The 23,411-nt window shown below is 38.8% G+C and overlaps 1 protein-coding gene across 3 annotated transcripts; it reads right to left on the bottom strand.

Annotated features, from left to right (window-relative positions):
* Window positions 1–721: 721 nt before the first annotated feature.
* On the bottom strand, window positions 722–21,452 carry LOC132181617 (uncharacterized). 3 transcript variants are annotated; one of them, XM_088513179.1, is made up of 16 exons: window positions 20,407–21,452; window positions 20,249–20,317; window positions 20,051–20,158; window positions 16,581–16,649; window positions 15,429–15,593; window positions 8,966–9,013; window positions 8,047–8,153; window positions 7,716–7,784; window positions 7,150–7,201; window positions 5,725–6,338; window positions 4,431–4,637; window positions 3,043–3,154; window positions 1,622–1,735; window positions 1,414–1,504; window positions 1,096–1,272; window positions 722–1,012 (listed from the first exon to the last, which is right to left on the bottom strand). In XM_088513179.1, the coding sequence occupies exons 1-13, from the start codon at window positions 20,767–20,769 to the stop codon at window positions 1,664–1,666; spliced, it is 2,055 nt and encodes a 684-aa protein (XP_088369305.1). In that variant the 5' UTR covers window positions 20,770–21,452; the 3' UTR covers window positions 722–1,012; window positions 1,096–1,272; window positions 1,414–1,504; window positions 1,622–1,663. The 3 variants fall into 3 exon arrangements, with proteins under 3 accessions (XP_088369305.1, XP_088369306.1, XP_088369304.1); XM_088513180.1 differs by having other exon boundaries at window positions 1,107–1,272; XM_088513178.1 differs by having other exon boundaries at window positions 722–1,272.
* Window positions 21,453–23,411: the final 1,959 nt, after the last annotated feature.

The following is a 23,411-nucleotide window of genomic DNA, read 5'->3' as shown; positions in this document are numbered from 1 at the left end:
TTGTATAACATTAAATATCATTTTTTGTTCCCAATCAGCGACACATATGCTTATGACGTTTTTTTGCATCTGACTGCAAATTTTACAAAGGTAACTCAGATCTGATACAACGATCGACATACAAGAAAAGACAAACAAATATATATTTACTATATTCTGTATTTATTTGTCTTCTTATATTAGCATATATATTAAGGACAAAAACATATGCTTTTCTTTTTCTTTTCTTTTTTGGTTACATCATGTTGACTAACATTTGTAATGTTTAATTATCAATTATTTTGTGTAAATACTTTTTTATATGATATTCATATTACGTTAGGCTACAAGGATAGCATGATCCATGTCAGTTCTTATTCAAATTAAAGGGTGTTTGGTAACGAGAATAAAATTCTCCTTAACTCGATTAATGTGTATATTAGGGGGCTGTTTGCTTACGGGACCAAGATATTTCTTATATTTGGTTTCATATTTTTTAGAAGTAGCTCTATTTCCATGAAAAGTGGAAAAAAAAACAAAAAAAAACAAAAAAACAAAAAAAGGAAAAAGAAAGAAAAATTCGAACTAATGACCTCCGTTTTATGAAGCATAGTCCACAGCCGATTGAGCTACCCCTTAAGAACTAGGGACCTTAGTATTTATAACTTAATGAAATACACAATTGCATGGAACTGCATCCTCTCCGGTTCATGAACTAGAGAGGATCCTAATTTCAATCGCCTTTAACCTTCAATCGATAAGTCAATTTATTATGTTTTAATATTATTACATATAACGGTATAAATGATGTCACATCACTTAAATTTTTTGAATGGTGTGCCAGCATAATTATCACATGATATCATCTACACCGTTAAATACAACATTAAATTCTGACCATAAAATCACTCACCTCCATTTCACTAACCTTGTCCCAAAATCACCCACCATCCTCTGGTACTGCTCATACTATATACAAAGGGTAACAATTAATTGTGGTTTGGTATTAAACACATTCAAAGCTTTGTGTCTTCTGCAAAGATACATGGAAACCATGAGAAAACAATGCGGACTTGATGGGTCTTATAAATTATAATCAATCAAACAGTAAGGTACTTAGGCATAACCCCGCTACAAGTGAAACTTCGTTTCCAATTGAGCAGCTGAGCACCCTCTGCAGCGAAGAAACAGCACAAGTTGACACAATAGTAGTCAATCTTCTGGATCCGTCATAAAGCCAAAAATTGTTCTTAGCATTCTTATGAAAGCAAGAGCAGAAACGACCAGAGACACCTGAGGATCAATGTCAATATTTGTAGTGATAACTGATACGTGAAAGGGGCAACAATAATAATGCTTCAATCTTTACGTGAATTTCATCATTGCTATGATTTCAACTAAAAAGATCAATTTGGTTTCTTAACTGGCACTTACCTACACATCTAAAACATTTTCATGGAGGTACTAGGGAGTGCAAGAAGCGGCGGAGTATCCCCACAGATCTCTTGTGGCAGAGAACAAGCAGCTGAAAAAAAAGGCTTGTTGAAATGCTTGAGCATCATCAATATCAACAACTTCCTTCAATATATAAGATCAAAATTTGAACATCCTCTCATAACTTGCATCTTATTTTTCTTTCTACCTTCAAATAATTTTTGTTACTAATCCAATGAACAGTGCAGTATCATTTTGAACCTCCATCACCACTTTTCAAGACCCATGCAGAACCTTTGGAAACACAAATATCATTCATGACCTGCAAAAAGATCATTATTATTAATAAGATTAACTGCAATGCACAAGGCAATAAGTGCGCAAACATAATGGAGGATAATTTTTAGTCAAGAAAAATAAATAAGTAATTGGACTCCAGAGACAATAATCATTATTATTATTATTATTATATTTGGAATGGATCACTATTGAATTTTGATCCAATGATATTTTTAAAACCACATAACCCTTGGAGGGACAAAAGGCTTCCTTTCTAACATTACTCCCATATTAAATCAAATAGAAAACAATGAATTTAACTAACATCCTAAAAAGTTAAAGTTGATGGAAAGTGGGAAATCTCAACCATTTCTAATAGTGTACTTCCTTAGATCTCTTAGTTTTTGATACTTGACTATATATCATCTCTAAAATATAATTCATCAAGCAAAGGAAGATGCATTTTTGATGTCATTATTAAGTGCCTTTGTCCATTAGTTTCAAGTAAAAGGTACAACAAATAGTTTGGAGCAAGAGTTTTGGGTGGGGAGGGGTGTGGACTAGTAAATTGGCAAGATTTAAACTTGACACCTAACACAATCCACCCTCCTTCCTTTACTGCGAGCCAGGGCCCCCTTGCAATTGTATGTTAAGAGAACTTGTGTTCCAGTAAATTGAAATCTAGAAGCATTAACCCATACGATGTGACTCTACTTTAGCTTTTTTTTATTTTTTATTTCTCCAAGCAAAGTTAAGAGGGGACAACCAGAAGCTGGAACTCTACACTGCCTATTGATTATGCATCCTAATCTTCCATGCAGCACTATATTGTAATGTGATTAAATACTATGCTGTAATTTTAAAAAAAAAAATTCACATCTCTAGGTCCTCGCACACTTGAAGATATCCCTTATTAAATTTTAAAGTGCTTACTCTGCTAGGGATTCAAATCCTCTAATGTCATGATGAGAAGCATGATTCATGCAGGTGAAATCTAAGCCACGCAATGTTAAACCAGGGGTTTGACACCTACAAATATAAATAAAGTGCCCATCACAAGAGTAGATGGGTCCCATTATGGTAATGCAAGATCATGGCCATACATAAAATAACATATTGCTGAAATATGGCTAACATGAACCATGTGTTGTTAGACGATCTTAATCCATCCTGTCAAGAACTCTCTACTCTCTAGTAATACCAACTACTGATGAAGTCAACAAATTCCTTTTCTATTTCTATTTTATGATGTTGTCGTTGTTATTACTTCTACTACAACAATTATCATCGTCTATTTATAAGTGGAAGAAAATCAAAAGCAAATCTGAAGAAACAAAATTAACTAGTGACCTTATTATATTCATTATTGGTGATATCCCTCTTAAGAGCCAACTTGGCAGCTTCAAATACTTCAGCCTTTTTAACATGTGACCTTGCACGTAGAAGGTCAATAACAATGCCCCTGCAAGGTGACAACATTTAATGAGAAGAAGAGAAAGTCACAAATAGCATTAATGCAAAGTATTTCGTACAATAATATAGGAGTACCAAAAACTATTAATGCAAATTCTTCTTAAAATTCATAAAGCTCCGCCAGAGCATCAACACCATTTCTTTTAGCTCATAAAATTTTTGAATAAAAAGAAAAATGGCTACTTATTTTTGGTCATTTCATGTTTATAAGCATTTCAATAACGTCTTTGAAGTTCCAATTCAAACAATAAAGTCCTTTTAACTTTATTGAGTCAGTATCAAATCATCGACAGACATTAGTGCTACATGACGTAACTTGATGATGCTTCACATTCTCCGCCATATGGCCCATCAACAATGGCAGGAATATGACATGTAGATGGACATATGACCACGCGGACTTACAAATGGAACCAAACTCAGTTTATATAATATTTGAGCAACTTTGGAGAAATGCATGGGCCATTGTCACAAAATAAATAAATTGAGAGATGGAGGGCTTTAAAGAGAATAAATAAATAGATGGCTGTCGCTACTGCCAATCTCACAACCCAATTTGGCAACTACAAACTGCTTCATATATTTCCCAGATCTGCAACCACAAAACCACCACCTTTTCCTGCCGCCATCTTGTTCAAGTTTGTAGCCACAACCCATAACCCATAATCAACTCAAAGTTCACTGTGACCAACCTCTAGACTCTGATCACCACTACAGCCTCCATCTCACACCATGAAAACCTTGAGGTAACCATGAAGCTACTAGACTAACAGGCTTGCTGACCTATACCATACATAGCTCACCAACCCTTTCAATTATCACTTACTTTAACTAGACTAGTTCATCGAGTTGGTTGACTGGTGCTTAAATTGGTTCAATAAACTTGAAGGAACTCTCTAAAAGATACATTTAAAACCAACAATGGCCAACTCAACCATCCCATTGACTTGAATGCATGATGTGATTTGAATGTACTGATCACATGTTCTTTCTCCTATGCATGCCACGTTATCTATTTATTGACCCAAATGACAAAGAATAAAAGTATACAACACATCATCAAGCTCCGTGACATACCAGTTATGCTGAAGCATAAATTCAAGGACTTTACTGCTCAAACTAAAATTTCAGTTAGACCTAAAAAAATTTGGACCATCAGGGAAATAAATTTCTTATGAAGTTATAGATAACAAAATTATGGTTTAGCCGAAGAAGAGATACCATGACTCATCCAAAAAAAAAAAAAACATGAAATTGTGAATAACCTCAATGGATCATATTCTGGGTGTTCTGGAGATGACTCTAAGACATAAAGGTCATTAATATTTATTGCAACTTGGTTTATGATTTCCTGCAATTCTTCCGGACTATCAACACCATATGCAGCAGCAACTACCATTTTAGCATCACGCTTTGGAAGAGTAGACAGGGAAATCGCCAATTGACGCAGACCTTGGCATATCTGCTGGAAGCTGACAACAAATGACAATATCATTCTACAATGTATCATTGCAGCTAGTTTCCAAAAAAATTTATCAATCTCAATCTAAGATTGACTTAATTAAAAAGCTAAAATTGCATGTGGTGCAAAATACTAGAAATATGGCCAGTGGAAAATTTTATGATAGGCAACTTTGGATAATAGCATGACTAAAAGAATCAAGATAATACATCTGCAGCATTTCAGAAGAAATCATGTTGACAAATATAGTAAACATTAAACATGGTGGGAAAACAATATATGAGTGACTCTAGCCTTCGCAAGTTTACCTAGCTTCGTAACCGCAGAATCAAGGTTCAGGCTTGAAACTATTAAAATATACAACTTCGTACTCTTCACCACCAAATTATCTACAAGTAAAAGTACTGTAATGCCACAACTACAGTAGAGCTGCCCACAAAACAACTTTGCACCACCTTACTACCCAGTAATACTCAACAGACATAAAACAAAATCAACAATGGACTCTTAAGACTTTTTGAAAATCCTAAAAAAAGCTTAATTATGGAAAGTATCCCTCCCAGCAGAGAACTAAAGGCACAGCTAAAATTACTAAATGTAAATTATGTACATCCGTCTAAAGAGTGCAAAACAGTAGTTTCTTAAAATTTCCACTCAAATAAGTAAGTATTTCAACCCTAACATACTCTTGAGAGGACCTTCAGAACCATGAAAGCATCTGGACGTCACAGCAAGCCAAAGAGAAGCAAAATACTTTAACAAGCCTTTACTTGCCAAAACTGATATTCATATAGAAACCTGCTAGATGCTTTTCTGGCTGCATCAAACAGTTAAGGAAAACCCCGCGCGACAAAAGAAACTCAAAGCAGCATCTTCATATATGTACAAAAGGATATATATACATGGAAAAAGAATTGTCAAAAGTCTATTGCTCATTCACAGCTATGCTCAATGTAACTATTACTAGACAAAAATTGTGGACTAGTTTGGGCATAAAAAGGGTTGATGTTGAAAGTTAAAATAGATAAATCAACTATTATAGTCAAGTGTCTATAGTGTAGGAAATTGTGACAAAATCAAAGCTCCCAAAGTCCTACCTGCAAACCTTGTGAGTTTGAAAAACTTTTGGCAGGACCCTTGGTAGAGCTTCTCGAGTTTCTTCTAACATGGTCTTCCTCCCACTAGATACTCTACTTGCAATTTTTGTAACACTTTTATCGGAGCTCACAGTTTTTCCAGGCATACCAGTCATAATAGGCTTTGAGACAGCATTCTTTTCCCGAGGCCCACCTCTTTTACCTCCAATACAACCATATAACTTGCTTTCAATATTGTTCCAAATCTCTTTTTGCGCATCAACAATTTCTGGATAGAGTTTTATAAATGAAGCATCAGCAGGCTCTTTCAATTTCCAACCATTAAATGTAGGGGAAGATCTTTTGATGGCGAGAGCATCCAGGAAGATGTTCATTGTTTTCTTAAGAATTGTTGGGATATCTGATTGTGAAATTACTATATTCTTGCTGAATAAAAGGAGGACATAATCCCTAGCTAAGGATGATTCACCACCCTCAGGAATTAGCAATGGACTTTTTGGAGCCCAAAGGCCTTGTACCAGTAGAGCATGCTTCTGAAGGACTTGCAAAAATTCTTCATTGGAGTAGTCTGGAGCAAAGTGTTTCAGAAATGTGAATCGGTGAACTGGAGGTCCCTATTAAGAAAAGCTCCTAATTAACCATACAGAAATCAGAAATAAATGCTCAAAAACAGTTATGCAAATAGTCTAGTAGTCCTTGCTTCAAAATTCTTCATAAAATATGTGCATACGTGTAGAGAAAAAAAAAATTTCAAAATTATTTTGACTTTTACATTAAAGAGCCTTGCTAGACAGAGAATGCACCCTATGCAGTGTGAACCTAGTATACAGAATTTGCCCACATAGGTAGCTAATTGCCTGGAATTCAAGAATAACACCTTTTGTGTGGCGTTTGTCAAATTTGTGATTTTGGCTGAGTTAAGTGCGAATTTGACCACAAATTCCTTTTCTAATTAAATTTCATTAAAAAAAAATTGTATAGTGTAGGTATCAGGGTTTGACCACAAACCAATAGATTGGAGAACTGAAATTATTGCCATTGAGGTACTTTATTTCTTTTGACAAGCGTATGACAGTTAGTTACCTTTCTTTCAGGCTAATGCAACAAAATTAAGTTAATAACTTATGCAATATAAATGTATAGACACTCTCAAAACACTCTCGACCTTGTGATAATTTAGATGTCACTGCTCTAGCGCTCTCACTCTGTAAATTTATACCCTGGGAGTGAACCATAAAATGATGAGTGACAAATGCAAAAGTCCCTAAACCATTGACCTACAGGAAAGCTCCAACTATTCACTATGTGCAAGGCCATGCATGTGCATTCACAAATTCACACACATGCACTGGCATCACAAACTTCTTTTCAAGTGCCATTATATGCTCATCACATAATTCAAAGTTAAAGTAAATTAAAACAAACCTCACAGAGCAGTTTCTTGATGCGTTCTTCCAGAGGCAGTGTGTGCAAATACCTGAAATATTATCCATCAACATTTTTAAAATTCTACCAACCAAATAAAAAAAAATGAATTTTAAACTTCAAGAAAACATGAACTTGACCGGCTGCATGTCAGAAACGGAATTAATATTATGTCCCCTTTGGTGTTTGCCGTACCCAGCCGTGCTAATTAAAATACACAAACAATCTATTTGTTTATTATTTACTTATTTATGCGGTAAAACATTAATTATCTAGATGTTTTGTTTTATGTGTTTATTTCTTTGCTATGCGAATGGAAATTGGAGCACTTCAAGTGCACTCAAGTGTGAGTTAATTATCTCCCAAAAAAAAAAAAAAAAAGTGTTGAGTTAATTGTATTAATTTCATCGAAGCAGGTGCATGCCAGAAATGGAATTGAAAAACAAAGCAGAATGAGGCGAAGGTAATTTGTCTGTATACTAGCTTCCCCAATAATTTCTTACATCAATATAAAGATCGCACAACAAGACATCAAACCATTCATCACACAGAATATATCAGAGTACCTTCGTGAAGGACCTTTGGGTTTAATGTTGTTAGGTGCCCCGCGACAGAAGGAGTCAACATAGTCAAACCTTCAAACAAGAATAATAATGAAGGGAAAAAAAAAAAAAAAAAAGAGTAAAATGATCTGCATAATTGCTTTAAATAAAGAGTCAAGAATTTGGTAAATAAATGGAGATCTCATTTTTTTGATAAGTAATAACCAATCTTATTAAAAGCGTAAGGCGCCCCAAAATACACTGGGAGTATACAAAAGGATCTCCTGTGGTTCAAATAAACAGTGAGGATTGCAAGATGAGATGATATGTATCAATAAGAAAATAAAAGCCATACGGATTCATCATAAATTGTATAGGAGAGCTTTTTTGTGCCACCATTCTTTGTAAATATCTGGCAGAGAAATCACTCTCTGAACTATGATACTTGAGAGGAACCCAAGACTGCAAAAAGAAAAGAAATGAAAAGAAAAATATATTTATATGAGGGTCCTAAATAATTCTCAGTTTGCAGTTCAGACAAAACCGGAAGAATAAAAGCACTTGAATAGAGCATGCAGCTGTTTGAAGATAGAAAGGTGACTAGGTCTTACAATATCTCCCAATGATGGACTAAATTTTTTTTTTCAATAAGTAATCAAAATATTATTAAAAACGTAAGGCGCCCCAAGTACAAGAGAAAACACCTAGCTAAAAGGAGAAAAAAGAGTAAGGAAACTATGATGGGCTAAATAAAACAAAAGATAAAATAAAAACAAAAAATAACTTGGCAGAGTTCCACTGCTTCTTAGTTGCTAGACAAACCAAGTATCTGAGTACAAAAATATATCAATCCAGAAAACAACCTGATTCACATAAACACAGCAGTATCTCATATGATTAATTTCATGCAAATGGCAAGAAACTATAACAGATAGCCTGAAAGGTCAAAGCAAACAATAGATAGAGAAATAAAGCCACGACATATGACATAAGATGCTGTGAACATATAATTAATCTGTTAATAGGTCCACTTCATTCCTACTAAGCTGCATATTTTACTTGTTAATAGAGAAATAAAGCCACGACATATGACATTAGATGTTGTGAACATATAATTAATCTGTTAATAGGTCCACTTCATTCCTACTAAGCTGCATATTTTACTTGTTCTCTGTATTTAATTAAAGCACTTTGGATGTTCACCGTTTAAACCACTAGTGAAAACATTAAATAAGGAAATATCAACTGTTATATTCCATGGTCAAGTTTTACACCTCTTCATCGTCAGTTTTCTTGTCAGTTGAAGGCTCCATCCGCTTGTTCTGAAATGAAAACAAATTAATAAATGAATACGAAACAATTGAAAAGCAAGCAGAAGAAGTAAATACCTCAAAGGAACTCGACAGGCAACCAAATTTAATTCAATGAAATGGGGTTAGACTCCCATCACCCCAAAAGAAAGTTTTTTTTTTTGATAAGTAAAAATATATATCAAAAGCGCAGAGGGGCGCAACCCATATACACGGGAAGTATACAAGAGAGCGTCTAAGAAGAGGAGAAATGAAAGAGGAAATCAGAGAAGCTAATTACTAAAGGAGCTAGCCAAGCGGCTGTCCAAGAGTAAAGAGTAAAGAAGAAAAGATGAATCAATTCCTCTATAGTCCTAGTAGAATTCTCAAAACATCTAGCATTTCTTTCAATCCATATACACCACATAAGACAAAGAGGAATCATCTTCCAAACTACCGCACTTCTAGCACGGCCTCCCGACCACCAACAAGAGAACAAGTCCCTTACTCTGCCAGGCATAACCCAATGCAACCCAAACCGACTGAAAATAGTGTGCCAAAGAGCTCTTGCAGTTTCACAATGGAGAAGAAGATGATCTACTGACTCTCCTGACTTTTTGCACATACAACACCACTCCACCACCACAAGGTTCCTCTTCCGCAGATTATCATGAGTCAAAATTTTGCCAAGGGCCGCGGACCACCCAAAAAAAGCCACTCTCAAAGGCACCTTAGAGCGCCAAATACTCTTCCAAGGAAACATCTCATGGCCAAAATTAGACAAGGCCTTGAAAAGCGACTTAACCTCGAATTTACCTTTCCTAGACAAGGCCCAGCAAATACGATCCACCGTACCTACGGAGATCTTGCACGAGTACAACCGCTCAAAAAAAGGAGCAACCAACTCCATCTCCCAATCCTGAACATGTCGCACAAAAGTGACATTCCACTCTATAACCCCACTCCTCCAAGTTAAATTGTCCTTCACCCAAGCTTCTTTGTGTCTTGCAATGTTGAACAGAGAAGGGAAAGCTTGCTTCAAAGGAGTTTCCCCACACCAAGTGTCATGCCAGAAACGAACTTTCGAACCCTCCCCCACCTCAAACCTACACCCTTTGGCAAAGGAACTCCAACCTTGACGAATATGCTTCCATACACTCACGCCATGAGAACCCGAAACCTCCTTCGTGCACCACCCACCTTCCTGTTCTTCGTATTTGGCTTTGATAACCTTGCACCAAAGAGCCTCACTCTCGTTCGCATATCTCCAAAGCCATTTCCCCAAGAGAGCTTGATTAAACTAATGCAATTTTCAGATACCAAGACCACCGTAATATAAGGGACGGCAAACGTGATCCCACTTTACAAGATGCAACTTAGCCTCATCTCCCATTCCTCCCCACAAGAAATCTCTTTGGACCTTCTCAAGCCTTTTAGCTACACTCATGGGAATCGGAAACAAAGACAAGAAGTAAGTCGGAAGATTAGACAACGTACTCTTAATAAGAGTTAGACGGCCTCCTTTAGAGAGGTACATCCTCTTCCAACCTGCCATTTGACGCTCCATCTTCTCAATTACATCATTCCACATAATCGTGTCCTTATATGGCGCCCCAAGAGGGAGACCCAAATACTTCATGGGCAAATCGGCAACACTACACCCCAGGATATTAGCTAACACCCCAATGTTCTCCACATCTCCAATAGCCACAATTTTAGACTTTCCAAGATTAACTCTCAAACCCGACACAGCTTCAAAACATAAAAGAATGAGGCGCACATACCGGATTTGATCGAGAGAAGCTTCACAAAAAATCAAGGTGTCATCCGCAAATAAGGAGTGAGAAACCTCCAAATCCGAGACCACCCTATCTCCCACAGAGAAACCTGTCAAAAGACCTTGGTCAACCGTAGCATTCACCATCTTACTCAACGCCTCCATGACAAGCACAAAAAGTAACGGAGAAAGGGGATCCCCTTGCCGAATTCCCCTCGAACTGCTAAAGAACCCTTCCGGAAAGCCATCCACTAGAATGGAAAATCTTACCGACGTAATACACCATTCTATCCAAGCCTTCCACCTTTCCCCAAAACCACACCTATGCAGCAAGTACAAAACAAAGTCCCAATTTACATGATCATACGCCTTCTCCAGGTCCAACTTACAAATAACACCTGGCACCCCTTGCTTCATGTGACTATCCACACACTCATTTGCAATAAGAACCGAATTTAGGATTTGTCGTCCCCCTATGAAAGCATTTTGAGAGTAGGAAATAACCTTGCCCAAGACAGTTCTCAATCTGAAGGCGAGAACCTTAGAAACAATTTTGTACACCCCTCCCACCAAGCTTATGGGCCGGAAATCCTTCATCTCTACCGCATCCGCCTTTTTAGGAATCAAAGATATGAAAGTAGCATTCAAGCTCTTCACCAACTTCTGTCTGCGGTGGAACTCATCAAAAACCGCCATAACATCTTGTTTAACAACACCCCAACAAGCTTGAAAAAAAGCCATGGAGAAACCATCTGGACCCGGCGCCTTATCACCATCCATACCTTTTATCACCTCCCAAACCTCCTTTTCCTCAAACTCTCTTTCCAACCACCTACAATCCTCCTCATCAATAGACAAGAATGGCTGGTTGTCCATTCTAGGCCGCCATGAACTTTGCTCCACGTATAATTGTTGATAATACTGCACCATGTGATCTTTAACCACAACTGGATCATCGGATAAGACTCCATTAATACGAAGCACTTCCACACGATTGTACCTGCGATAAGAATTTGCCATCTTGTGAAAGAAGCGAGTATTTCGGTCCCCCTCCTTGAGCCACAAAGTTCTAGATTTTTGGCGCCAATAAATCTCTTCACACAACAAAGTGTTCTCCAAATCTTTCAACAAATCTGCCTTTCGAGATTTCTCCTCTGGATCTAACCCTCTCGACTCTGCCAATTCATCCAACTCTTGAATATCTCCCATCAACTCCTTTTTTTTCCTCCCAATATCGCCAAACTCCTCCTCATTCCATTTTTTCAAATCCATTTTGAGAGATTTCAATTTATTAGCTAACACATAACTCGGAAGACCCTCGAAAGAATAAGATCCCCACCAAGAGCTAACCTTGTCAAGAAAACCTTCGGCTTTGAGCCACATGTTCTCAAATTTGAAATATTTTTTACCTCCACAATGAGCCCCACAATCCAAAGCAATAGGGAAATGATCGGAGAACATGCGCTGCAGTCTTTTTTGAGACACTGCAGGGAAATGATCTTCCCAATCCGAGGAGAGCAAGAACCGATCTATTCTGGACCAGGTCTCGTTTTCTTGATTATTGGACCAAGTAAATTGTCCCCCCACCATCGGAAAGTCCATCAAATTATACTCCGAGATGAAGTCTGAGAAATCCATCATGCCCGCAGAGTAATACGAAGCACTAGAGCGCTCACTAGGGAAGCGAATCATATTAAAATCCCCACCAAAACACCAAGGAACCTCCCACACATTCAACAAACCAGCCAACTCTTCCCAAAGGATCCTCCTCTCCACATCATCATTCGGACCATAAACCCCTCCAAAAGCCCACACCCAGTTGTCCTCCACATTTTGAAAAGAGCATGCCAAGGTGAACTGCCCCACACACTCCTCCTTACACTCTACCACCCTCCTATCCCACATCATTAACAACCCCCCCGACAAACCATTAGACCTTTTATACTTCCACCCCACATGTTGGCCACCCCAAAGACTGTGAACCACTTCCCGGGATATAGTCTCCATCTTCGTCTCAATCAAACAAACTATATCTGCTTTCCATTCTCTCAGAAGACCCCTAATACGCAACCTTTTTTTTAGGGCATTCAACCCTCTCACGTTCCATGCGATGATGTTAAGCTTCATGATCCACCACTTTGACCCTTCCCACGACCCCTGCCTTGCATAGAGATCGTCTGATTTCTGTTTACAAGAATTGCACTCCCTGAAAAATCCCCCAAATCAGAGTCAAACTGCTTCCTGGCATCTTCAATAGACTTAAACAGGGCTGCCAACTCCTCCTTCTTCCCCTCATCTGAAACACCTATTTTTGGGCAGAAATTGATACAGCTTTCTACTACCCATTTAGGAGAACACTTTTCAGATTCGAATTCCTCCAAACCGATAGTTGCTGAGCTACTGTCCTCCTCCCCATTTGACCCAGTCCCAATTCCATTCTGTCCACTAATAGCTGATTGCAACAGATTCGAAGTCTCCTCCCTGCATACCCCTGTCGCCATCCCAGAACACCGATGAGGTGCAAAAACCACCGGAGACTGAACTGGGTCAGAGCCCATGGCCTCACCTGCACCTCCTCTCTCCTCAAAACACTCCGGCGACTCCCCCCCTGCATCTCCAAGCTCCAAGCGGCGCTCCGGCGCACTCTGTGACTTCTCCGACGAGAAAGGGGTTTCCGGCACCTTCTGGATATTTCCCGGCCACGACCCTAGAATGCCTTTCGCCTGCCCAGAAGCCGACGAAGAGGCTTCTTGCGAGCCCACCAACATAGTTTTCCACCTCTGCGGCCCGCGTTTCCTCCTCCTATAAGTCATCACCGCTTTTTCTTTCCTGGTGGACTGTGCCTCTCTCGCCTGACTTATAGAAACCTTGTCACTAGTGTCGTCGGTCCCCTTAGAAAGCTCTTTAGCCACTGACCCAACCCCCTTGACCTCTGAAGACACCGGCGATGGGATTGCCGCCCTATCTGAGTCAGGACACCCACCAAACCTAAACTTCTCCTTTTTCGTCAAAGCCTCTTCTGCTGAGCAACCTTCTCGTAATGGGCCATCCTGTCCTGGGTTACTTAAGCCCATACCCGAAACTGACCCTACTTTAGGTTTGAAGACCGAAGTCTTCTTCACCCTCCACCATTTTTTAGGTTTCATAAGCTTCCTTTTCAGCCCAGACACCTCTATCCTTTTCGAAGCATGCCCCAGCCCAAGCCCAAACCCATTTCCCTCCATAGCCTTGAGCGCCATGTCGACCTGCGCCATCCCTACGTCACAGTCTTGTTGCAGACGCTTCAACAGCTCTCTGACTTTGAGGAGCTCGATACTTACTGCGGAGTAGGTTTGCCCAGCAGCATGGTGCCCCTTTCCTTCTTGTCCCATCATGCGATCAGCCACAGTCATCGAGACCTGTGATGTCGCCGGCGATTGTGAATTACTCGCCGAAGCTCTAAACGAGCACCCCAAACCACCATCAATCATCACGCCTCGTCTTCCAGACTCTGCAGTTTCATGATCGTTCTTTGCCCGACGTAAAATCCTTGTCGGAATCACCCCAGGATCGCCGTTGGCCCTCTCCGAGTAAAAAGTCTTTGTCGAAACCAAGCCTTTCCTGCCAAACTCATGGGTTTTCTGTCCCATATGTCCAGAAGCACTATTCGGCCTTCTCTGTACCTTAGCGAACTGTTCCTGCTCGGAGTTACAGCCCTCCTTAGTTTGCTTCAACGATAGACCCACTGCCTCCGCGTAGCTCCTGCATCCCTTGACCTCCTTATCGCTTGTTTCTCCCTTGAGCACACCATGCTCACTGATCACAAGAGATTCCCGTAGAGAGGAGTTTGCCACTCTCATCTCCTCACTGAAACGATCCCAGCCAATTCCAAGCCTACCTTCTGGAATGATGATCGAGCCACACCTCCTTCGTCCATCGAATTCCTCCACCGTTAGAAAACAACCATGCCTATTAGCACATTTCTGAGCAATGATTCTCGGATACCCAGCTCTAGACTGATCCCAGAAGACTTCTGAACTCTCCACTGCAATCAAATCCTTCACAATTCGCACCACCCAAGCTAGCTCATCTTTCTTCAAGAAGATGGACCTTTGAAGTCTTTTGCTCCTCTCAAAAATCCTCACCCCTGATGCCCCTACCTTAATCAGCACTTCAAACTCCTTGGATTCCACCGACCATGTTACAGCCAACACTGACCCCAGACCCCTCTCACGCGCCACCCACGCTCCGACACAAGGCGGGAGAGGATGAGAGAGAAGAGAGATAAGTATGTAGCATTACTCAAGCATACCCCAAAAGAAAGTTACCAAAAAAAAAAAAGAAAAAAAAAAAAAGAGGATAATAATACTTTTTTTTTTTTTTTTTGATAAGTAAAAGGATGATAATAATACTACTGCTAATAATATATAAAAGCATTATGCTTAGTCCCAAAATCTCATATCAGCTATTGTACGTTAAAATAATTTAAGCTTCATCTTTAACTAGAAGAAAACCACATAAGCTGAGCTTTTCAATTATTAATTGATTATAGATGTCAGAGTACATTTTAAACTCTAAACATGGATATGCTTGAGGAGTACCTACTATAAACACGATCAGATCCATGCACTTGTATTCTTCTGCAATAGAGGACTACATGCCAGTAGCATATGTCAAATAAAAGAAAATCACCTGCTTCTTAGATGGACCAACAGATTTTTCTTCAGAGGATTCTTCCAATTTAACTGTAGCTTCTGCATTAACTTTAACATTGTTCTTCCTTTTTGAGCCACAAGACTTCAGGTGTTCCAATGATGGCCGGAGCTGCGCAACTGCATGAAGTGTATTCAGGTGTAACTGCACAGTAAAGAAGCGGAGAAAACCTCTTACAATGCTAAATTATGATAGGGAGCTCTGAGAGAAAGGAAAAGAGGGGATAGAAACTATCATCAGGGAAAGCAGATGAGAAGAAAGAATAGAAGTTTTCTCATGTTGCTTGGGTGTTCATATCAGAAAGGAGAGGAAAGAAACTTAAAAACAAATGATACCGTTATACGTTCTCTTAGTTATCTCTTTTCTTCAATCAATCTAAGGGTACATTGGTCATTACAATAAAATTCATCAAGCCACTTTCCTAACACCAAATCCTCACCCCACTTTTAGGAGGATTATAAAGTGGTCCAATGAAGGAGAGGAGCTCTCCCTTCCTCACTTTCTTTATACATCCAAACCTGATGTTGAAGTTTTATACTCCCCAAACTCTCTTATGGGGAATTAAGCAACTAATATATGAGTTAAAAATCAAAGAAATTACTTTCAAGCAACATGGGATTAAGGAATGATAAAAACTTAGGGGAAAGTACACACAAACTACCACTACATTGCCCCCACCCCCCCTCCAAAAAAAAAAAAAAGAAAAGAAAAGAAAACTATTGATCAAGTGAATGTGCCCCCCCAAACTACCAAATTTGTCAATGTCCCTCCAATGATAAAAATACCATTCATAATTTATTTATTTTAAAAAAATCTTAAAATTATATTTAAAATAAAAAACAAATAAAAAAGGAGATTTCAAGGAACCATAATTTTTTAATAAAGACATCACCCCCATGATTCAGCAGTAAGCAGACCTTCATGGGACTGATGTTCCGCTAGAAAGCACCTAAATGACAAGTACAACTACTTGTGAGGCAGATCTTGGAAAAAAGGGCTGGTTGACCTAAACATTAGTGACCAAGTGCTGAAACATACCAGCATATCTACTGATAATAGTTTATGTAAATTCGGCCACATTCATAGCATAAACAGAGTAGGTTAAACCTCAAAAAGCAATATATGCAATACCTTATTACCCATCAGAACACCAATAGCATAGCCAGTTGTGAGTGGCACCTTCCATGATGATGACAAAGTCTAAAGAGAAACCAAGAAATATGAGTTCTTGTTACGGAAACAAATTTGAATGCAAAAGGCAAGATGATGAGGACATCAAAGCCTCAACAAATGTAGTTTTCCAATTAAAAGAATAATTATCAGTAAAAACACAGCAACAATCTTAACAGAAGTCGTAATTGAGCTCCAAAACTTGTGGACTAACTATACTAGACAATAGTGAAGAGGAGATGGACCCTGTCCTTATCACCTTAATACTTGGGATACCACCACCGTTTCAAAAGTAGGACTGGAAGAGTCAATCATCAATGACTTCCCATATCAGGCAAAAGTGCAAACCTATGAAGAAGTACAAATAGTGGCACAAACAATAATATTGTTTCACAAATTATAGATCCAAAATCTGGAAAAAAAAAAAAAAGTTATTTAAATTCCTCAAAACCCCTGCCTACATCACCATGCAATATTCTTGGCCACACATTGGCCAAACCACTAGGCACTAGGTCCAACGTGAGTACAATCACTTAACCATGCTCCATTTGTAAAAAAACTAAAAAAGCAAAAGATATCCATTATTCTATCTGCCGATGACACCTTACTTTTCAGCGGGGCCGGCCCAAATAATCTACGCATTTCATGGAGTTTATTCCTATGATTTGAAGTAGGGCTGGCAATTTAACCCGCAAACATGACACGTAATTTTATGGTTAGAGTTTAAATTAAACGGGTTCGAGTCATAAACAGGTTGTAAAATAAACATGTCGTGTTCGGGGTTGACATAAACGGGTTCACGGGTCGACACATTTGTACAATTTATTTATTTTTTAAAATTTTATTTTTAATTTTTTAAGTCAATTTTAAGTTTAGCTTAATTCAGGGTTGACAATTTAACACGTGACCCGCGAACTTGACACGAATACATAGCTTTAGAGTTAAGATTTAGGTTAAACGGGTTCATGTCACAAATGGGTCATAAATGTCATCCATTTATGACCTGTTTAATAAACGCGTTGTGTTCAAATTGGCAGGTTAACCGGGTTGACATGAACACGACACGTGAACTAATTTTGCCAGCCCTGTGAGATATGTAGACGATGTGATTGGGTTAGCTGGAATTTTGGGTTGTGGGGTTGTCTCTGCCCTTGAAGTATCTTGATCTTCCATTGGGAGCGTCATATAAGGCTAAACATATATCGAACGTTGTGATTGAGAAGATAGAACGTCACTTGCCTAGTTGGAAAAGGTTGTATTTGTCTAAGAGTGACAAGATTACCCTTATCAAGAGCACCCTATCCAACTTACTTACGTATTTCATGACCATTCTTTCTCTCCCTCCAAGTGTTGCAAACCGTATTGAGAAGCGTTGACGTGATTTCTTATTAGGGGGTTAGGTGAAGAGTTCAAATATCACCTGGTGATATGGTCTAAGGTTTGTATACCGATCTTTGAGGGAGGGTTGGGTATTAGGAACTTGCTAAAGTTTAATCATGCTCTCTTAAGTAAATGGCTTTGGGGCTATAGACTTTAGAGAGAGGCTTGGTGGAGGGTGGTGGAGGATGGTGGAGGACTCTAAATATGCAAGTTCATGGGGAAGGTGGTGCTCTAGGAAGCCCATTGAGGTGTATGGGGAGGGTTTATGGAATAATAGTAGAAGGGAATGGGGAACATTTTGTAATCAAACTAGATTTGAGGTGGGAGATCTTTCTAAGGTTAGTTTCTGGTATAATCTTTAGTGTGAGGATGCGACCCTTAAGGATGCTTTTGTTGTGACTCGTGAAATTTTCTAGAGGTGCCATTCAGTGGAACGTGAGCTACTAGAGAAGACCATGATTGGGAGGTGGAAGCCTTTGCCACATTTTTCAGAGTGTAGTATTTAGCGAAAGTGAGACGGGAAGGAGAGGACAAGTTGTGGTGGGTTCCTTCCAAAAAGGGATTGTTTGGTGGTAAATCCTTCCAGAGTGTGGTTGTCATGATGGTGTCCGTTTCATTGGAAAGTTTTTGGTGTACTAAAGTTCTGTTGAGAGTGGCCTTTTTAGTTGGTCGGCAACCTTAGGAAAGAACCTCAGGATAATCTCCAAAAGCGGCATGTTATTGTGGTTGATTGGTATTGTTTATGTAAAAGGAATGAAGAGTCTATAAACCATCTTTTGCTTCATTGTGAAGTTGCTTGTGCTATTTGGAATGTTTTCTTCAGTCGATTTAGGTTGTCTTGGGTCATGCCTAGATGAGTAGTCGATGGTGCCTTCATGCCTTTTGGTGTCTATGGAGAGAAAAGAATAATAGAAGTTTTGAGGACTATGTGAGTACTTTGGATAAAATTAACACATCGTATCTTTGGACAGCTTTTTTTTTTCTTTCTCTTTTGGTGATTATTATCATGATTTTCTTGTTCTTCTTGCCCCTACTAGCTAGGTGGTTTCTCTTGAATTACACGTCTATTGATATTTCAATTACTTATCAAAAGATATCCACCTAAATGGGAAAAGAAGGATCAAACCTGTCAGATAGATCAATTCAACTCTTTTTTTTATGTTCCTTATCAACAGATATCCACCTAAATGGGAAAAGAAGGATCAAACCTGTCAGTTAGATCAATTCAACTCTTAACAGGTCCAAATTCCAATTCCTTCATACCTAGCTTGACCGTTTCAATTAAAAACCAGATTAGAACCTCAACCGGCTGGTTGGACCAATCAACCATGAGTTGAAAGGTAATCAAGCCATACAGCTCACTGTTATCAGCTTAAATGAAAACCACTATTTAATATGCCCAAAACACGTTATAAAGGAATGGATATGTAAACTTTACTACTAGACCAACTTGATGTTTTGTGCAAGGTATTATGCAAAATCTATTGGCAAAAAAAAAAAATGCAAATGCTACAACTAGAACTCGAAACTTTTATAATCATTTCAACCACTTTAATCATTAGATCAAAACCTCCCCTAACATTAATCTCTTCACTTCAATCTGATAACAATACTATCTAATATTTATGATAAGATCAGACCCTAGTCGAACCTCGGTCAGACCTCTAAATTTTGAAGTCCACTCAAACAGCCCGACCATTAAAATCAGGAATACCACCAAGTAAAAGAGAACTTCGGCGCAAAAGTGGAACACTGTGAGAGTGCTTACTAGAAGTATACAATAAGGAACCCAATCTATCCACCAGAAGAAGACAAAGCTAGCCCAGCTTAGTATTACTAGTAACGAAATTTGTGTCATGCCCCAAAACCAAGTTTCTTAACCTCCATGAACTTCCACAGTCTAATTTCACATCCAAAATAACTAAATTCGCAAATAAACCAGACACTATACTGCATATAACCATGTTTTCATTATATTAGTATTTCTGGCTACTTAAACAAAAATTTAACATAAAGAGATGTTCCATTTAACATCAGAATTATAAACAGACCTGCTTGGTCATCCTCAGCCGGTCACCAAAATCTTGGTCATAATTCTTGGAATCAACATCAAGAGCCAAATCAACTTCCACTTGTGTACTCACAGGTTTCACCCTAACCTACAAAAACAAAGCAAACTCATAACTCCCTACTTGCCTTTAAAAATAAAATTAACAAGTAATATGCAGGAGTGGTAAGAAATCACGCACCTCTTCGCAACGATCATCCAATTCGTACGGACGCCAGGACGGTCTCAGTGGATATTGCATAACATACAGCTGAAAACAAATTTCAAGAAAATTAGAAAAACATTAGCGCGCACACAATATCATGCACACGAGTGAGATATGAAAATAAGTACTCAGACCTTAGTGTCGTCATCCAAGGAAGGATTGAAGAAGACGTCGATTTCGCGAACAACGACGTCGTCTTCATCCATGGGATCATCTTCCTTTGATTCTACCTTGGCTTGGGTATCCGTTTTTACGGCGCCATTCGACGCCAAGGATGCTTCGGCCTTAGCGCCAATTGCTTCTTCTTCTTCCTTCTTAGTCGTAGTGGCAGCATCGACTTCAAGGGGTTCTGGTTTTGGTACGGGCTCTTGGGGCTCCGGTTTCAAGCTTGGTTCGAATTTCGGTTTCGGTTTCGGTTTCGGCTTGAAGGATTTCGGCGCGAATCTTGCGATACGAGACGGAACATGGCCCAGCGCGTCTATGTCGTCTAGGTCCATGCTCGAAATCTGTGTCTCCCCACGACTCTCTCTCTGTCTCTCTCTCTGGCCTTAACGGTGAGCCCGAAAATCCTCTAATTCTTCACAGAAATGCCCATGGTACAATTCAAAGCAGTGAACCCATTATCCATCACTACCGTAGCGAAAATTATTAAAGTAAACGCAAGAACTTCGAATCAACCCAAAACCCTAAAAACAAAACTCGATCGACTCCTTCCATTTAGAAGCCCTCGATTTCAACTCCAAATGAGCCTTATCGTAGAAAACCCATAGATTCAATCAAAAACTATAAGATTCGTAACCAAGCCTAAGCTCTCTCGCAAAGTCTCATACATCATCCTCCTCGCCTCCTATCTCTGTTGCCGCTCCCACCACTCCCCCATTGCCCCCAACAGCAATCACCACCACCACCGCAGCAACCACACACCTCGACGCCTGGCTGAAGCTGAACGGCTCGTGCCCGGTTTGAAGGAACTCGCCGCTGCCAACCCCGCCGTCCACGCCGCTCTCGGAGGTCGTTCCGCTCTTGAAGTAGGTGATAAGATTTGTGCGTTTTTCTTTTCTTTTTGGGTTTTTTTTTTTCTCCGTTACTTCTTGGGTGTTGGGCGGTTTGGGGTTTTGCCGTTTGATGTGTTTGTTTAGTTGCCCAGAAAAATGTGTAAATATTTTTGGATAAATAGGTATTGGGGTTTCTGTTTTTTACTGAATTATGGTTTTTGTGTTTGATGAAATTAGAGCAGAAAAAGTATCTTCGTTTTATTAAACAGATGGGTATTGGTCTTTCACATAATATTGAATTCTAGGATTGAATCATTTTTGCCAATGCATGGACATATGCATCCCAAAATAGTCGAGCTCTCAAGCTCGAACAGGGTTCCAACCCTATCAAGCCGAGCTCGAGCAACATTTCTAAGCTTATGTCGAACTCGAGCTTGAACTTGGCCTCAAAGTAAACGAGCCGAGCCCGGACAAGCCAAGCTCGATTCGTTTACACCCCTAATAGAGAATGTGAGAGGAGAGTTGAGAGAATAGAGAGATCAGATGATAGATTTAGGTTAAATTTCGGTTCTCTAATATTCAACCATTGGATTTGAAAAAATAATTAAATCTTAAAATTATATTTAAAATAAAAAGTATGGTTAAATATCCCATTAGTCCCTAAGGTTTGGAAACTTTATTTTTTCCTCCCTAGGGTTTGAAAAGTGACCAAATTAGTCCTTGTGGTTTTGAAAAGTGACCAAATTAATCCTAGTTGAGTTAACAGACTGACACGTGGACCAATTAGAAGTTGACACATGGTCACCTAATTAAATTTTTTATTTTTTATTTTTTTTTTAAATAAAAAAAAAAACTTAGGCCCATGGGGGTGGCTTGGCCACCCCCAGTACCTGCTGGGGGTAGGGGTGTTAACCCTGTCCGGTTTCCCGGTTTTTGCCCAAAACCGAGAACTGGAACCAGAACCAGGACCCCGGTTAAACCAAGGTCCCGATTACCGGCCGGTTCTGGTTTTACCTGGTTCAGTAACCGGTTTTTTAAGAAAATTGTTTTTTGAGCTTATTTTAGGTATTGGGCCTAAAATAAGCCCTTTTTTTAAAAAAAAAAAATAAGTTGGCTCATTTTTAAAAAAAAATCTATTAGTGTTTTTGTCTAAATTAAAGGAACTTTGTTGTGATTGTTCCAAATAATTATTATAACAATAAATATAAACTACCAACAATAAATATTTTATTTATATTCAAACAATATATTTCATTGTGAGCCTAAGAAATTGTAAAAACCAAACTTTATGCAAAGAAATACATCAAATAAGTGACCTAATTGATCAAATTTCCAGATGCTTCAGACCCCAACCTCAGAAAATGAACAACTACTACAATCAACCCAATAAACCCAACATCAAAATTCCATCAAATCTTGTTTAGATGTTAATATTATACACTAAAGTAAAAATATATATAAATATTCAAACAATATATTTCTTTGTTTTCCATTTTTCCTACTCTCCAAACTGACTATCTGAAAATTTCAACTTAGCATATATATATATATATATATATATATATAAAATGGAAAGTCGGTTCCCGGTTTCCTGGTAAAAATCGGGTACCAAAAACCGGGTACCGGAACTGGGATACCCGGTTTTTGGATTTTTCAAACCGGGACCTAGTCTCCGGTTTCCCGGTTTCGGTTTCTGTTTCCCAGTAATTTTTTACACCTCTAACTGGGGGTGGTTTCGGCCACCACCTTGGGCACCAAGGGGTGGCTCGGCCACCCCCATGGGCCTAAGGGGGTGGCCGTAGCCACCCCAAGGTTTTTTTCTCTTTTTTTTTTCTTTCTTTTTTTTTCTGAAATTTTTTTTTAATAAAAATTTGAAATACGTGGCCACGTGTCAGCTTGTAATTGGTCTACTTGTCAATCCGTTAAGTCAACTAATGACTAATTTGGTCACTTTTCAAAACTACAAGGATTAATTTGGTCACTTTCCAAACCCTGGGGAGGAAAAAAATAAAGTTTCCAAACCCTAGGGACTAATGGGGTATTTGTCCCTAAAAAATAAATAAAAAAAAGGAGATTTAAAGGAGCCATAATTTTTTAAGGGTTAAATACCCCTGTGGTTTAGTTGCTTTATTTTTTACATTTTA

Source organism: Corylus avellana, chromosome 2 (assembly GCF_965113065.1).
Source record: "Corylus avellana chromosome 2, dhCorAvel1.hap1.2, whole genome shotgun sequence".
Taxonomy (NCBI): domain Eukaryota; kingdom Viridiplantae; phylum Streptophyta; class Magnoliopsida; order Fagales; family Betulaceae; genus Corylus; species Corylus avellana.
Note: the sequence above shows the minus strand (reverse complement) of the source record. Positions and strands in the feature narration are given on the sequence as shown.

Bases quoted from the DNA above. Each gene is read 5' to 3' on its own strand.
- LOC132181617 (XM_088513178.1), bottom strand. From the start codon at position 20,769: ATGGACCTAGACGACATAGACGCGCTGGGCCATGTTCCGTCTCGTATC. The intron at 8,154-8,965 runs GTGTAAAACTTG...TTCTTTTTGCAG, and splicing joins AGAAAACTGACGATGAAGAG to TCTTGGGTTCCTCTCAAGTA. The intron at 6,339-7,149 runs GTTTGTTTTAAT...TTTTCTTAATAG, and splicing joins TCAAGAAACTGCTCTGTGAG to GGACCTCCAGTTCACCGATT.